Raw genomic sequence first — 12,524 nt, 5'->3', positions numbered from 1 at the left:
ATGGGGCGCTGGGGCAGGCAGACCTGGGCTCCTCTCAGAGTCTGGGGGTGGGGAGGGAGGGGCCAGAAGCTGTTCCTCAGGTGGAGTGAGGAGGGGAGACAAGCTCTTCCTCTCTGCTGTGCCTTTTGCTGTGTGGATGTGGTGACTGCGAGAATGTGTGGCCCCTCTCTCCACAGTGGGGAGAGATGGCATGACCCTCTTGACCCACCTCGAAGCCCAGCCAGCACAGCCCACGTCTCGTCACAGGCCCGGGGCCCCAGGCGCCTTCCTCCTCACAGCCAACCAAGCTCTGCCTTCCCTGCCCTCCAGCCCACCCTTGCACCTGGGTCCAGATGACCCAGGAGATTCCGGGCTCCATACCTGCCACCACGGGGTACGTCTGGTGAGTGGAGAGGTTGCGCCCCAAGGGTGTATTGGAAGGGGTCAGGGTGGCCTTCCCATCATCCAAGGTGCTGTTGAGCAAGGGCAGCGGATAGAGGCCCTGGAGAAGAAAGAGAAGTCAGCACACAGAGTGGCCCAGCAGGTCCCCGGCTTCGTGCCCCCAGGCAAGCAAGGGCAAACAAGCCTTTCCAGAGACCCTGCAGCCAGGCTGTAGGACTGGGCAGCCCTGACCTCCCAGAAAAAACTCCTTTGCTCATAGTCCCCTTCTTCCTTTTCTGTGCTGACTTCCCTTAGTGTGTTTAATCTGTTCTCCAACTGACGGCTCTACCGTTCATCTCCTAATCCTGGCTCAGGGTTTCCACTTTTGCATCCCTGGCATTGAGCAGCCCTGGTAGAATACAAGCTCAGGAATCACATAGAGTGTCTCCTTCAAAGGCGCAAGCCCTGGTGGGAATGCTGGTCTCCCTCCTTGTCTGCTCACACTGTCTGGCCTCATAGAGTATGCGATGGCACCAAAGGCTGGAGGAGTCAGCTCACGGTAGCGTTCAGAGTGCTTCACCGTTATCAATTAATTTAATCCTCTCCAGATAGGAAACTGAGGCATGGAGAAGTTAAGAAACTTGTCATATTTACATATGGGGCAGTCAGGATTCAAATCCGGGCAGTGTGACTCCAGTGTCCATGCTCTTAACCTCTGCCCTAAATTGGACAACACAGAGATCACCGCGTATATCTGCAAAGAGCTCGCATTAGAGCTTTTCCTAGGGTATCTTAATTGATTCCCCCTCAAGAGTCCTGTGATGTGGACAGCGTGAGACATGTCTGTTTTATACGTGGAAAGCCTGAAGCCCAGAGAGGTAAATGTCCCAGATCCATGTACTAAAACTGGGACTAAAACCCAGGACTTCTGATCCTTCAACAATCGGCAAATGTGGTATCCTGTCAGAATAGGTAGATTTATTCTTCTTTCTCTTCATATCCAAGGAAATATAAACCTGCAGGTTCAGCTTGAAGATGATACGTGGGGGATAATTTTACTCGCAAGGCCGTTTATCAAATTCTTGGAAGTTTCTTTTAGAAGACCTGGCTTTATACTCCTATTGGGCTCCTCCGGCCTCTGCAGCTGTCTCCTAAGGTGCTCTTTCCAAAAAGAACTTGTTCCGTTAAGAGCAAGTGTACACCACCCTCACCATGACCCCTCCTACCAGGGGACCAGAAAGCACACACAAGCACACACCTCCTTCCCCACAAATGGACCACACCCAGCACTAATACACTACACAAAATACTGTGCAAAACGGAAGTCAAAGGCTGTTCCACGGTTACGTAACAGTGGTGCTAAAGGCTGCTAAATGATCTCCAGGGAGCCAGGTTCTCTAAGGAGCCAGCGCTTTCTAATTGCATGTTGGGCACTTCCGGAAGCTTCAGTCAATTCTGGAGGCCACCAGGGCACTATTAGCTCCTGGCAGCAATTCCTTACTAAACAGGGCTCTGGTTCCATGCGTTTCGAGGGGGCCTGCCTTAAGGAAATTGAGCACAATACCTGATTTCTAGAGAGTGTAAGAAAAGTTTCAAACCCCTCATGGATGTCTCGATTTGATACCAAAATATCTATTCAAAATCCTGTATCTGTTCCAAAATTCAGGCAATTCAGTGAAAAAAAAAGCCTTAATAGTCAAACACTTGGGTGATGTTGCACTGAACAGCTTAAACACCCTCATGACTGACAAGATTTTTTACTGGAATTGAACTTGAATTGGGGGGCGGGGCAGAACTTGGGCTCTGGAGTTGAGAAGAGGCTGGTTTTAGGCCTGCTTCTGTGATGACCAGCAGCCCACCAGCTTTAGCCTACTTGGCCTCCTTGAGCCTTGATTTTCTCACCTACCGTGTGCCAGGGATCACAAAATCTACTAACAGCTAAGGCTCCTCTAAGGGTTCGGTGAGATTTTATATACACACTGGAAGTGCTTAGCACAGAATGCTGGGTAATAGTAGACGCTCAATTAATCAGTGTCGTGTATCTTACTATTTCAGGATTATGTGAAGAGTCAAAGGCTGCCTAGTTCTTGAGCTGTGTCATCATGATATCCACGTTTTGTGGATTTGCGTCTTTGTGCGTTCATAAAATAGAGGAACAAGAGCTGTGCAGACTCCTAACTAAGCCTGGTAGTGAAACAGCAACCAGGAAGGAGGCCACGTGATGTTTCTGTTGAACACATTCTTGCTCGTTTTTACATAAAAGATGACTATGTCTTTGCCCCATTCTAAAGCAGGTGTGAGTAACCCATGCTTCTCCCTCGGCTCCCCAAGCTGGAGGGCCTTCTCATGCCCACATGAGAGGACAAGGAGTGCTGCTTTGGCAGCAAAGTCAGGGTCACTGGTGCTGGCAAAGGCAAGGGCTCTGGTCAAGAGGGGCCCTGGGCACAGGCTAGGCTCTCCCTGCCCCTCACGCCAAGCCAGGTGAATGCGTGAAAGAGTAATGATTGACTGAGGGAGTGAATGAATAATTGATGGAAGCGCCCTAGATGTCGCAAACAGTTTGTGCTCAACCGCTAACCTGAAGGTTGGCGATTTGAAACCATCCACTGGTACTGCAGAAGAAAGGCCTGGCGATCTGCTTCTGTAAATATTATAGCAAAGAAAACCCTATGGAGCAGTTCTTCTGTATAACACATGGGGTCGCCGTGAGTCAGAACCGACTCAACAGCCACAAATAACAATAACAACACGACAGACTGGGTCTCAGTCTCTTCATCTGTAGGTTGAGGGGTTGGAGCCGTTCAGCAGTTTTCAAACTTTTTTTGCAGACTTCAAAGAACTTACATAGAGGCGTAATATATAAAAAGAGATTACAGTGGACTGTTTGAGTGAAACCAGGGCTGGCAGGCCTGAACGCCACAACTATCTCTTTACCCCTAGGCTTCCCCTTACCTCCCTGACCCTGGGTTATCGCCACACAACTAGAAAAACTGGACTAGGTGGTCTTCGAAGTCCTCTCCAGCTCTAAGACTCTCTTGTTCCAGGATTCCCTATGCGCGTATACAAGCATGGTGCTGAGCTCCTTGTAATCACACAGGGTACCCTGGGGGACTCGGGAATGGAGATAGGCCCTAGAAAATGGCCCTGTGACACACTGGGTGTCCAGGGACTCCGGGACAGGGTTTCTCTACTCTGCTGGGGTGGCTGATGCTCCACTCTTGGCTTTTCAGCTCACTCTTACACAGCAGCGCCCTGCAGGCCACCCCATTTCCCTCCCGGAGCCATTGACTATTGCCTGAGTTGATGAGCGCCCAGGCCCTCTCCCTGGGGCTGCTGACGCCCGGCTTTCTCTACACCCCTCGTGGTTGCCACAGCCTAGGCTGATGAAATCACTGACGCAGGTTGCCTGCCCAGCTGCAGGTGCTAGCGTGGGCCCAGCGGTCCAGACAGTCACTGGCAATGGTTCAGCTGGCTATTGGCATTGCCACCATTGTCCTAACCAGATCTTAAAGGCACATGGGTCTGACTCACTCTGGGATGAAATGGGAGCAAGCAAAAAGGAATGAACAGAAACCACCCTGAAGAAACTCCTCAACTGGTTGAGTTGGTGGGACGAAGGGAAGAAGACAGTTAGGCTATTGACTGATGATAATGAACCAAGAAAAAGGCCAGCGGCCCTAGAAGGATGGAGTTTTGAATCTTTCTCTTGGACTTAGGGGGACCTCTGGCATCTGTGCTAGCTTTTCCCAGCAGCCAACCCACTATCATCCCTTCTACCTGTCCTGAGTGCTGGAAATAAAAAAATTCCCTTGTGACTTTGTTTTTTATTGTCCCAGATTTCTCAGCTTATTCATTTCTTCATTCATTTAATAAAACTTTATTGAGTATCTAGTGGAGGGGTCTCTGGGTGGAGCAAATGGCTAAGCATCTGACTACTAACTGAAAGGTTGGTGGTTCAAACCCACCCCGAGACACCTCAGAAGAAAGGCCTGGTGATCTGCTCCTGAAAAGTCATGGCTATGAAAACCCTGTGGAGCACAGTTCTGCTCTGACACACATGGGGTTGCGGTGAGTCGGAATCGACTTGATGGCCGCTGGTTTGTCTTGGTTTATTATAACTGGGGCACGATATTAGGTGCTGGAGATAAAAAACATAAAAGATGTTGAAGAGGCTGCCCTGTCCTTAAGAACCCGGTTGTCTCTTTACACCTCTGTCCGGATGATTACAATACCCGCCGCGTGCTACGTGATGAGGAAGGCCACGTCAAACACGAGGCAGTACAGAGGGGTAGAGCTGCATTCTGTCTGAGGGGCAGCAGGACTCTTGGAGCAGGGCTGTGAGATCTGAGCTGAGCAGGGTGGCTGAGTGCTGTATTCCAGGCAGAGCAGTGGGAGAAACCGCCTTCGGGGAGGAGGACTGAGGACTGGGAGAAGAGAGAGGCGGGTGACAGGACATCTGATGAAATAAAGCCGTGACTGGGCTTTGAGCTGCACATAGCACATACCCTGAGCCCATCGAAGCCCCTTCCGGGCTGGCTTTGGTGCCGGACTGCAAGCTGCTTAGGAACCTTTCAGAGCACTCACCCCACTTTAGCCCCTGTGCCCCAGCCCATGGCCCACGTCTCACCTGGTCGCCTTTGGTGTGACTCGGGGAGGCATAGGCCTCGGGGTAGTGCTGCCGCTCAAACGGGCACTCAAGTGGCTCGAGGTGGTGCTGGCTGAACGTGTCTGTCCGAAGATGCTTGCGGGGCCCGCTGCTGCTGGTCTGGGAGTCGGTGCTGAGCCGGCAGCTGTCCTGGTCACCTGGTGCCCCGGCAGGAGAGAGCTTTCAGTGGGACCAATCTACCTATCCCCTGCTCCCAGGCTCTGTGCAGTCAGGCAGGTGTAGAGGAGCAGAATAGGCCTCCCAGACCCCAGGGGCTGTGGCCAGCTTAGAGACAGGACATGCCATGCTGAGGGATGGAGTTACAGAGCCACGACAAAGTCCTGGGCCATGAGAGGGGGCTTCTGTTTCCATCAAAGCCTCAGCAACTGTCCTTCTGTACCCTCAGCCTGTTCCCTGTGCCCCCAACACTCACTGTCATCCATTTTCCTCTTGCTGTCACTGCCGGGCTGAGCAATCCCCAGGAGCCCGTTGATGGAATAGGTGGAGCCCAGGGAATCTGACTGCGGTGACTCCGGGGGTGTTACAGCTGAGCTGGGGACTGTAGAGGGTGAGAGGGAGAGAGTCAGGACCCTGGGAGTCAAGTGACACTCCTCAAAGCACCCGCTGTCCCTGTGGAGGAAGCAACAAGCAACCTGTGGAGGGTTGAACCCTGGAGAGGCCCAGAGCTCTTTCCTCCAAGGGGAACATTGGTGGGAGAGAGTCTTGGAATCAATGCTGTCTGAAGCTTTTCCACCACTAAATGTTTCCTAAATACCTCTAAAGTGAATCTTCCCTGGGAACGAGGCAAGGCTGTGTACCTGCGGAACGGCTCAGCTACACCTGGGTTTATGGGTGTACGGATGTGCATGTGTGGGCATGTTGCTGTGTGATCTCATGTGCGTGTGGGTACATATACAGGTACACGCGTGCATACACACACATTCGGTCAGCACTCACTCAGTGTGTGTCCTGGGCTCAGGGACTTGGTGGCCACGCAGCTGTCCATGGGGAGGTTAAAGGGTTGCTGCACCTTGGTCCGGATGATTCTATGCAGAAGAGAATGAAGGTCATTAGAAGCAGAAGAAATTGGACTTATGGCTGCCCCAGATCCAGCTGCCTTTTTGACATCTCACGTGGGTATCTCAAAGGCACCTTGAACTCAACCTGTCCATGATCAAACCTATGACCTTACTCCTCACTCCTAGTCCTCCCAGTGTCCCCATTTCATGATTGGCACTCAAGGCAGAAATACAGGTGGGCTTACCATCAACCTCTCCCACTTCCCTGTAAACTCGTCATCAGTTCTGTGAGTCTGACCTTCCAAACCTTGCCAACATTTAGTCACCTCTCTCCAACTCACTGCCAACACCTTAGTCCATGGCACCACCAGCTCTCTTTTTCTAGGATCACTATCTTGTCCACCTCCATCCACTCTTATCCCTTTCTAATCTAGTCTCCCTACTGCCGCCAGAGTGGACTGTCTGAAATGCAAGCCATCCTCCTGTATAACACTTGTCAAAGTCTGCCATTGCTCATAAGTCAAAGGCAAGAATATGCAACAAGGCCACCAGCCCCTGAAGGGCAGTCTCAGCTGACATCTCCAGCCTTCTTTCTGCTTCTTATATACAACCCTATTAGCCACAGGGCCTTTGCACATGCTATTCCTTCTACCTAGGGCTCATTTCCCTCCTTTTTCACCTAGTTAACTCTTACTCAGGGGCAGGCCTTTCCTAACCTCCCTAAACTAGACCACCCGAGGCTAGCTCACAGACCCCCTTAGGTCCGTCTCCTAAGCCGGACTTAGGGTTGTACTTCTATAAGTGTTTGTGTGGTTATTTGATTAGAGCCTCTCTTCCTCTTAGACTGTAAGCTCTGTGAGGACAGGGTCATGTGTCCCCAGGACCTAGCACATAATGAGTGAACTATGTGTGAATGAGTGAATGATTGATGGAGGCAAAGAATGCACATGAATAAATAAATGAGTGAATGCTTGACTGAGGGCCAGGTTAAGGCCTTGTGGCTAAGGAAATGACCAACGCAAGGAGATTTTTACTGAATGAAAGAGGATTTGGTGCATCAGGGTTGAAACTGCTGATAGTATTCTAGGAGGGATGCAGGAGTGCCCTGGGGGGTGCCCATAAAATGGGACACGTGAGGAGGCAGGCAGGTATGATACCCGCCCTGTGCCTGGGGTGTTCCCTGCCTGATCCTTCAACATGAGACCGCTTTGAAACCCCCACTTCACTCGAGCCAGTCCCTTCATCAGATCTCTTTCACAATTCCCCTATAACCAAATGATCCCCAGTTTCATCCAGGAGACTGCCGTCTCTCTCACCTGTTGATGGAGCTGACACTGGGCACAGTGTCATTGTCACAGACACCCTCAGCCAGGAGCCGGTCTCGTATCTCCCATGCAAACATGGTAGGATTCTGTCGCTTGTAGTCCCCAATCTTCTCCACCACCTTGGGGGTGGCCACCTTGGGCTTGGAGCCTCCTATCACTCCAGGCCGGATGCTGCCAGTCTCGTAGTACCTACTCCAATAGAGAACCCCAAAGAATTACCCAATAAGCAGGTGGGGTCTTTGGGCAGGAATTGAACCTTAGACTCTCATTCTCTTCAGGGGCTTCTGTGGAGGGATTCAGGGTGAAACATGCCCCTAAGTCTAGCCTGAAACACCTGATATTCCCAGGACTGCCTGTTTCTCTTGCTTGGGTAGGGTCATGCGGTTGCTCAGTCAGAGCCCTCTGCTAAAGATCTCATCTTGGGATGCCAGACTTCTTTCTAGCCCCATCTCCTATAGCAGAGCACCTGCTAGAGCCATCTTATGGGCAACAAAAGATTTTCCTTCTAAGTACATCTTGGCCCATGTGCTCTGCGTGAATTATAAGTTCACAGCAGTTGCCTCAATCAAGCCTCTCTTGGTAAAACATGGCTTACTATTCCCCTTGACCATCTGATGTTATGCCTACCCTGGGAAGTGAGCTAGGGTCACTGGGCCTTCTGCCCTGTCTTGCTGGTTCATTTTTCCCTTCCACCTTGTCCAAGCCTGAGCTACAGCGCTCATCCCACCCCTATCATTGTTGAAATGAGACTCTTCTACCATGCTGCTTGGTTCCTGTTGAATCTGCTCTTTTCATGGAACTCTGGAACCTCAGCCCGGCTTTTATCCCTGGCCAGGTCATAGTCCTTAAAGGAGCCTAATCTTCCAGAGTCTCCACATTGCCCTTCAACTGCCTACCTGGCCCAACTAGCTGCCTTGACAGGTCAATGGTCTGTGTCAGGATACCCTGCCTGGCTGGTTGTGGAAACTCTGTCTCTTCTGCTGTGGGGATAAACATCTGGCCCTCCAAAACTCCATTCACTTGTCACTACCATGCTAGGCTCAGCCTCACCTTTGGGAACATCACAATCCATTTCAGGAGTCCCATCTCCTGACCCCAGCAAAGGACCACACTTTTCCCTGACAACTTCAGTCAAGCAGCCAGAGCTTCCCACTGTCCAATTACAGTTCAGGCCCCTTTGCCTTGTCAAACCAGGGTTCCCCTTACATCCTCACAAAACCTGGGGAAGAGGGACCATACACTAAGTTGACTCAAATCCTGAATCCTCAGGGCAGGGGCATTGCTGGTGGAAGTAGCTTTCAAGATTAGAATATGTGGCTACCTCAGCACAGAGGTTGGCCTTTGCTGCTCCTGGTTCCTGCTGAGCTTTTGGGTCAGTGGTTCTCAACTCTGGCTGTGCAGAGTTAAAATATACCAATGCTTGAGCCCACCTTCCCTGAAGTTCTGATTTAATGGCATAGGGTGGGATCTAGACACTGATTTTTTTTCATTTTAATTAAGGCTTTCCAAGTGACTGTAACGTGCAGCCAGAGCTGTGACTCACTCCAAGGACTTGTAGTTCAGTGGCTGTCAAGTCTTAGTGTTTATAAGTATCACCTGGTCATACCATAAGAAATACAGCATCCAGGCCTGCCTCCCAGAGAGACTGGCTCAATAGGCCTGGGCTGAGGGCCTAGGGATCTGCATTTAATCAAGTAATCCCAATGATTCTTTTGTAGGAGCTCTGAAAATTACGGCTCTAGAAGCACAAACTCAGACGTCCTTCTTGTAAGGGCTAGGCTTGGGCAGCCATCTCTGATGGTGTGTCCTTTCCCTGGTGGATCCACTTCCCTAGGTCTCTGCAGGGGGAGGAGATTTGGGGAATAGAGATGTGGTAAAACCTATGTGTTGACTACAGATTAGTAAGTAAGCACAAGTAAGCCCATGCTTACCTTGCTTACTTGGTCATCCATCTCTGTCAGGGATTGTAAATTTGAAAAGAGGCTTTGATTCTGTAAGAAGGTGCTGTGGGGTTGGGAGAGAGACAGATGCCAGGCATACCTAGAATCTTTGATGTGGTGAAAAATGTGAAATTGTTCACCACAGATGATCTGGTAAGGAAGGTAAGCACCGTGCTTACCTTGCCTATTGGCTAATCTGCCCCTGAAGAGAAGGAGCAGAGAAGCCTATAGAAAATGAGAAATGGGGTGAAGGAGGAAAGGGAAGACAGAGAAACTAAGGGAACGAGAAATGGACAAAGAAGGAAAGAAGGGCAAGAAAAAAACAGAAGAGCAGCAGGATGTGGGGGTGTGGGTGGAAATGGCTAAGAAAACATGAGCCCCCCAAAATCAGAACACCCTACTCAGGTCCCGGTACCAAATCTGGACACTAGGGAGCTGACCTGGCATTCCAGAGAGGGTCAGCTGCGGGGTGGGCTGCAGAAGGAAAGCCCTGCAGAAAGGCGATGTGTGGGGTGAATTTTGCGCTTACCTGCCAAGGATCTTGCTGACGCAGCCATGGCTGACACGGAGCTGGCGGGAGATGTCGCAGGGCCGCACGCCTTGGTGAGCCAGGTCTACGATGCGCTGGCGTACTACTTCTGGCAGGGGTCGGCCGTTCACAAAAGCCCCTCCCAGCTGGTTCAGCCCTCCATGGCCTAAGGGAGACAACAGTCTCAGGGACGGTTGGTCAGGGCCAGGCGGGGCAGCTGGGTGGGAATTAGCCCATTAGTGCAGGTGGTGTGTGTATACCTGCCTGTGAACAGCTGTTACCTGAATGGCTGTCAAGCCCTCTGGGCTTCCCCTGCCACCCTCTCCTGTGCCTGCCTTCCAGGAAGGCTAGCACAAGGGAGTGTATGATGTTCAGGGATCAGGCTAATGGTTCCAGAGGGTGACATTATAATCTGGGGACCCCATGGGTTTGCTCGATCTGCTCTTAGGCCTTCAGCTCCTCACCCCATCTTTTCCTTCTCTCCCTTTGAAAAGAGCAGACATAAAGACTCAGAGGTCTAGGTCTTTACGCACCGACACTGAGCTGTGTCACCTCAGAAAAATCCTCTCTCCTCCTGGGCCTTTGTTCCCTCATCTATAAAATGAGGGTGTTGGGCTAAATAGTGGTTTTCAAACATCTCTTTCTCTCTCTCCTTTTTATTTGTAGAACGAGGTTTTTGGACAAAATCACGTCGAGAACCACAAACACAAAATGATAAAAGCCTAGCTTTCCTGGTTGAGGTGGAGCGGGATGGGGCTGAGAGCTCTGCCTGTGGGCTTCCAGCCTGAATGACCCCAAAGGTTTCTTCCCAAACAGTCCAAAACCCCCAAACCCGTTATTGCCAAGAATTCAATTCTGACTCATGGTGACCCCACGTGTTACAGAGTAGAACTGCTCCAAAGGGTTTTCTTGGCTGTAATCTTTACAGAAGCAGGTCGCCAGGCCTTTCTTCCATGGTGCCTCTGAGTGAGTTCAAACTGCCAACCTTTAGGTTAGTAGTCAGGCGCAAACTGCTTGAGCCACCCAGGGACCTAACAGTCCAGGGCTCTGAAAATGTCTGGCTGAGACCTCACTAGTACCCATGCCCCTGAGCCCAGGACATATCTGATGGGCTGCAGAACATGCACGTGCCATGGTAAATGCATTCTGCGCCTTAGCTGCCTTCCTGACTCAGCCTCTCCCTCCGACCCCAGCTGGGATCTCATTCTGAGCCCACCCATCTATTCAAACACATATTTATTGAGCACCTACTCTGTGCCAGGCACTGTACTAGGCCCTGTCGGTGCTGAGGTGACTCAGGCAGATGTGATCGTTGCTCTTTATGGGGTTTATTATCGTAGGAGCACAAACCAGAGAACAGGCAATTACAATACTGCATGATCACTGGTGGGACAGGAGAAGAGCAGGGGGTAGGGGACCTCTGGAGAGGACCTAGCTCAGGCTCAGATGGCCATAGCAGGGTTCCTGGAGAAGGAGAGGCTGAGACTGAAGGATAAAGAGGTGTTAACTGAGGGAGAAGGGAGAGAAGTGTCCCAGGCATGGGAACAGCATGCATGAAGCTTAGAAGAAAGAGGGTGCTTGTCTCTACAGATCTACCAACATATTCAATGAAATCCCTAGATCCACATGGGGGTAATTTCAGGGCCAAGATCTCCACTTCACCAATGAGGAGATTGGCACTTGGAGAGTGTTAGCAATTTCAAGTCTATGATTTATGTGACCCAGCTTATATGAGGTGGAGTCAGGACCCAACCAAGGCTTAAGGCTGCAATCATACCGCGAGCCCAGTTCTACCGCCAGAACTGACCCTGGTACCTTGAGAACGGCCCTGCAGTCTTCTGCTGACATGTCGTGGCCAGGGCATAAAGGGCATCTTTTCACACCAGGGACACGATTCGGCTGGGATGTTGAGGTGGTGGAGTCCTCGGGGTGGGAGTCGGAGGGAGTGGGCAGGCGAGGAGGACGATCCAATCGCTAGGTCCTTGTGTTAACTGATTAGTTAAGACTATTTATGGCAGAGGGTGGGAAGTGCCTTTGCTGGGCACACAGTGCCCATTATCACCCACTGACTTAGCACATTCAGAACTGCCTTGCAATGTCTCCTTAGGGGCCCAAACTGTCTTCAGCAGAACAGCCAATTTCCCTTAAAAAAAAAAAGTTACAAGGCTCTGGCTTGAGCAGTAAGTCAGGAGCAAAAGCCCGCTGGTCAAACCCTGAGCAGGAGGGACACTGTAAGCCATCTCCTTGGGGAGGCAGTTGGGTGAGCTTGGGAATGGCTTCCACCCATATGCATTCTAGGGAAGTTGTCCCAGGGAGTGCATGCTGAGGGCACCAGGGCTCGGAGGGCGTCCAGAGGGGCTTTCAGCACTGCCCAGGTGGCCTGCAGAGTGGCCACGCCTACTCAAGAGCCTCTTCTACTGGCTTTTCTCTGGCCACAGCGGCCATCTGTGGGCAAGACAGCAGCCATTTGACCACTCACTCTATCCTTGTTACCTTTCTGCCCTTTTGAGTCAGGCACTGAACACAAGGCGGCGCCAAACGGCCACCCAAACACAGGCAAGACCTTGAGCAGTCCCTCTTCGTCCCATTTTCCAGAACTTTCGCTGCCTAGTCGGCTGAGGCTTACATGTTTGGGCTAGGACCTCTGCATCTGGAAGCAAGGCTTCCCACAGAGTTTGAGGAGGTCTTCAGCACTAGGAAGGTACA

At 51.3% G+C, this 12,524-nt stretch overlaps 1 protein-coding gene across 1 annotated transcript in view; it reads right to left on the bottom strand.

The window, feature by feature from the left end:
- The window catches only part of PAX8 (paired box 8), a gene marked incomplete at its 5' end in the record, with an annotated part of 28,119 nt that extends 18,071 nt beyond the window's left edge, over positions 1-10,048 (bottom strand). Inside the window, 6 exons of the mRNA XM_023557005.2 lie at positions 361-481; positions 4,988-5,163; positions 5,439-5,564; positions 5,963-6,051; positions 7,341-7,538; positions 9,819-10,048. Coding sequence (XP_023412773.2) covers positions 361-481; positions 4,988-5,163; positions 5,439-5,564; positions 5,963-6,051; positions 7,341-7,538; positions 9,819-10,048 — 940 coding nt within the window. The remainder of the gene's footprint in view (positions 1-360; positions 482-4,987; positions 5,164-5,438; positions 5,565-5,962; positions 6,052-7,340; positions 7,539-9,818) is intronic.
- Between the last annotated feature and the right edge of the window lie 2,476 nt (positions 10,049-12,524).

This window comes from Loxodonta africana, chromosome 15 (assembly GCF_030014295.1).
Source record: "Loxodonta africana isolate mLoxAfr1 chromosome 15, mLoxAfr1.hap2, whole genome shotgun sequence".
NCBI lineage: Eukaryota > Metazoa > Chordata > Mammalia > Proboscidea > Elephantidae > Loxodonta > Loxodonta africana.
This window is presented reverse-complemented; position numbering and strand designations above follow the sequence as displayed.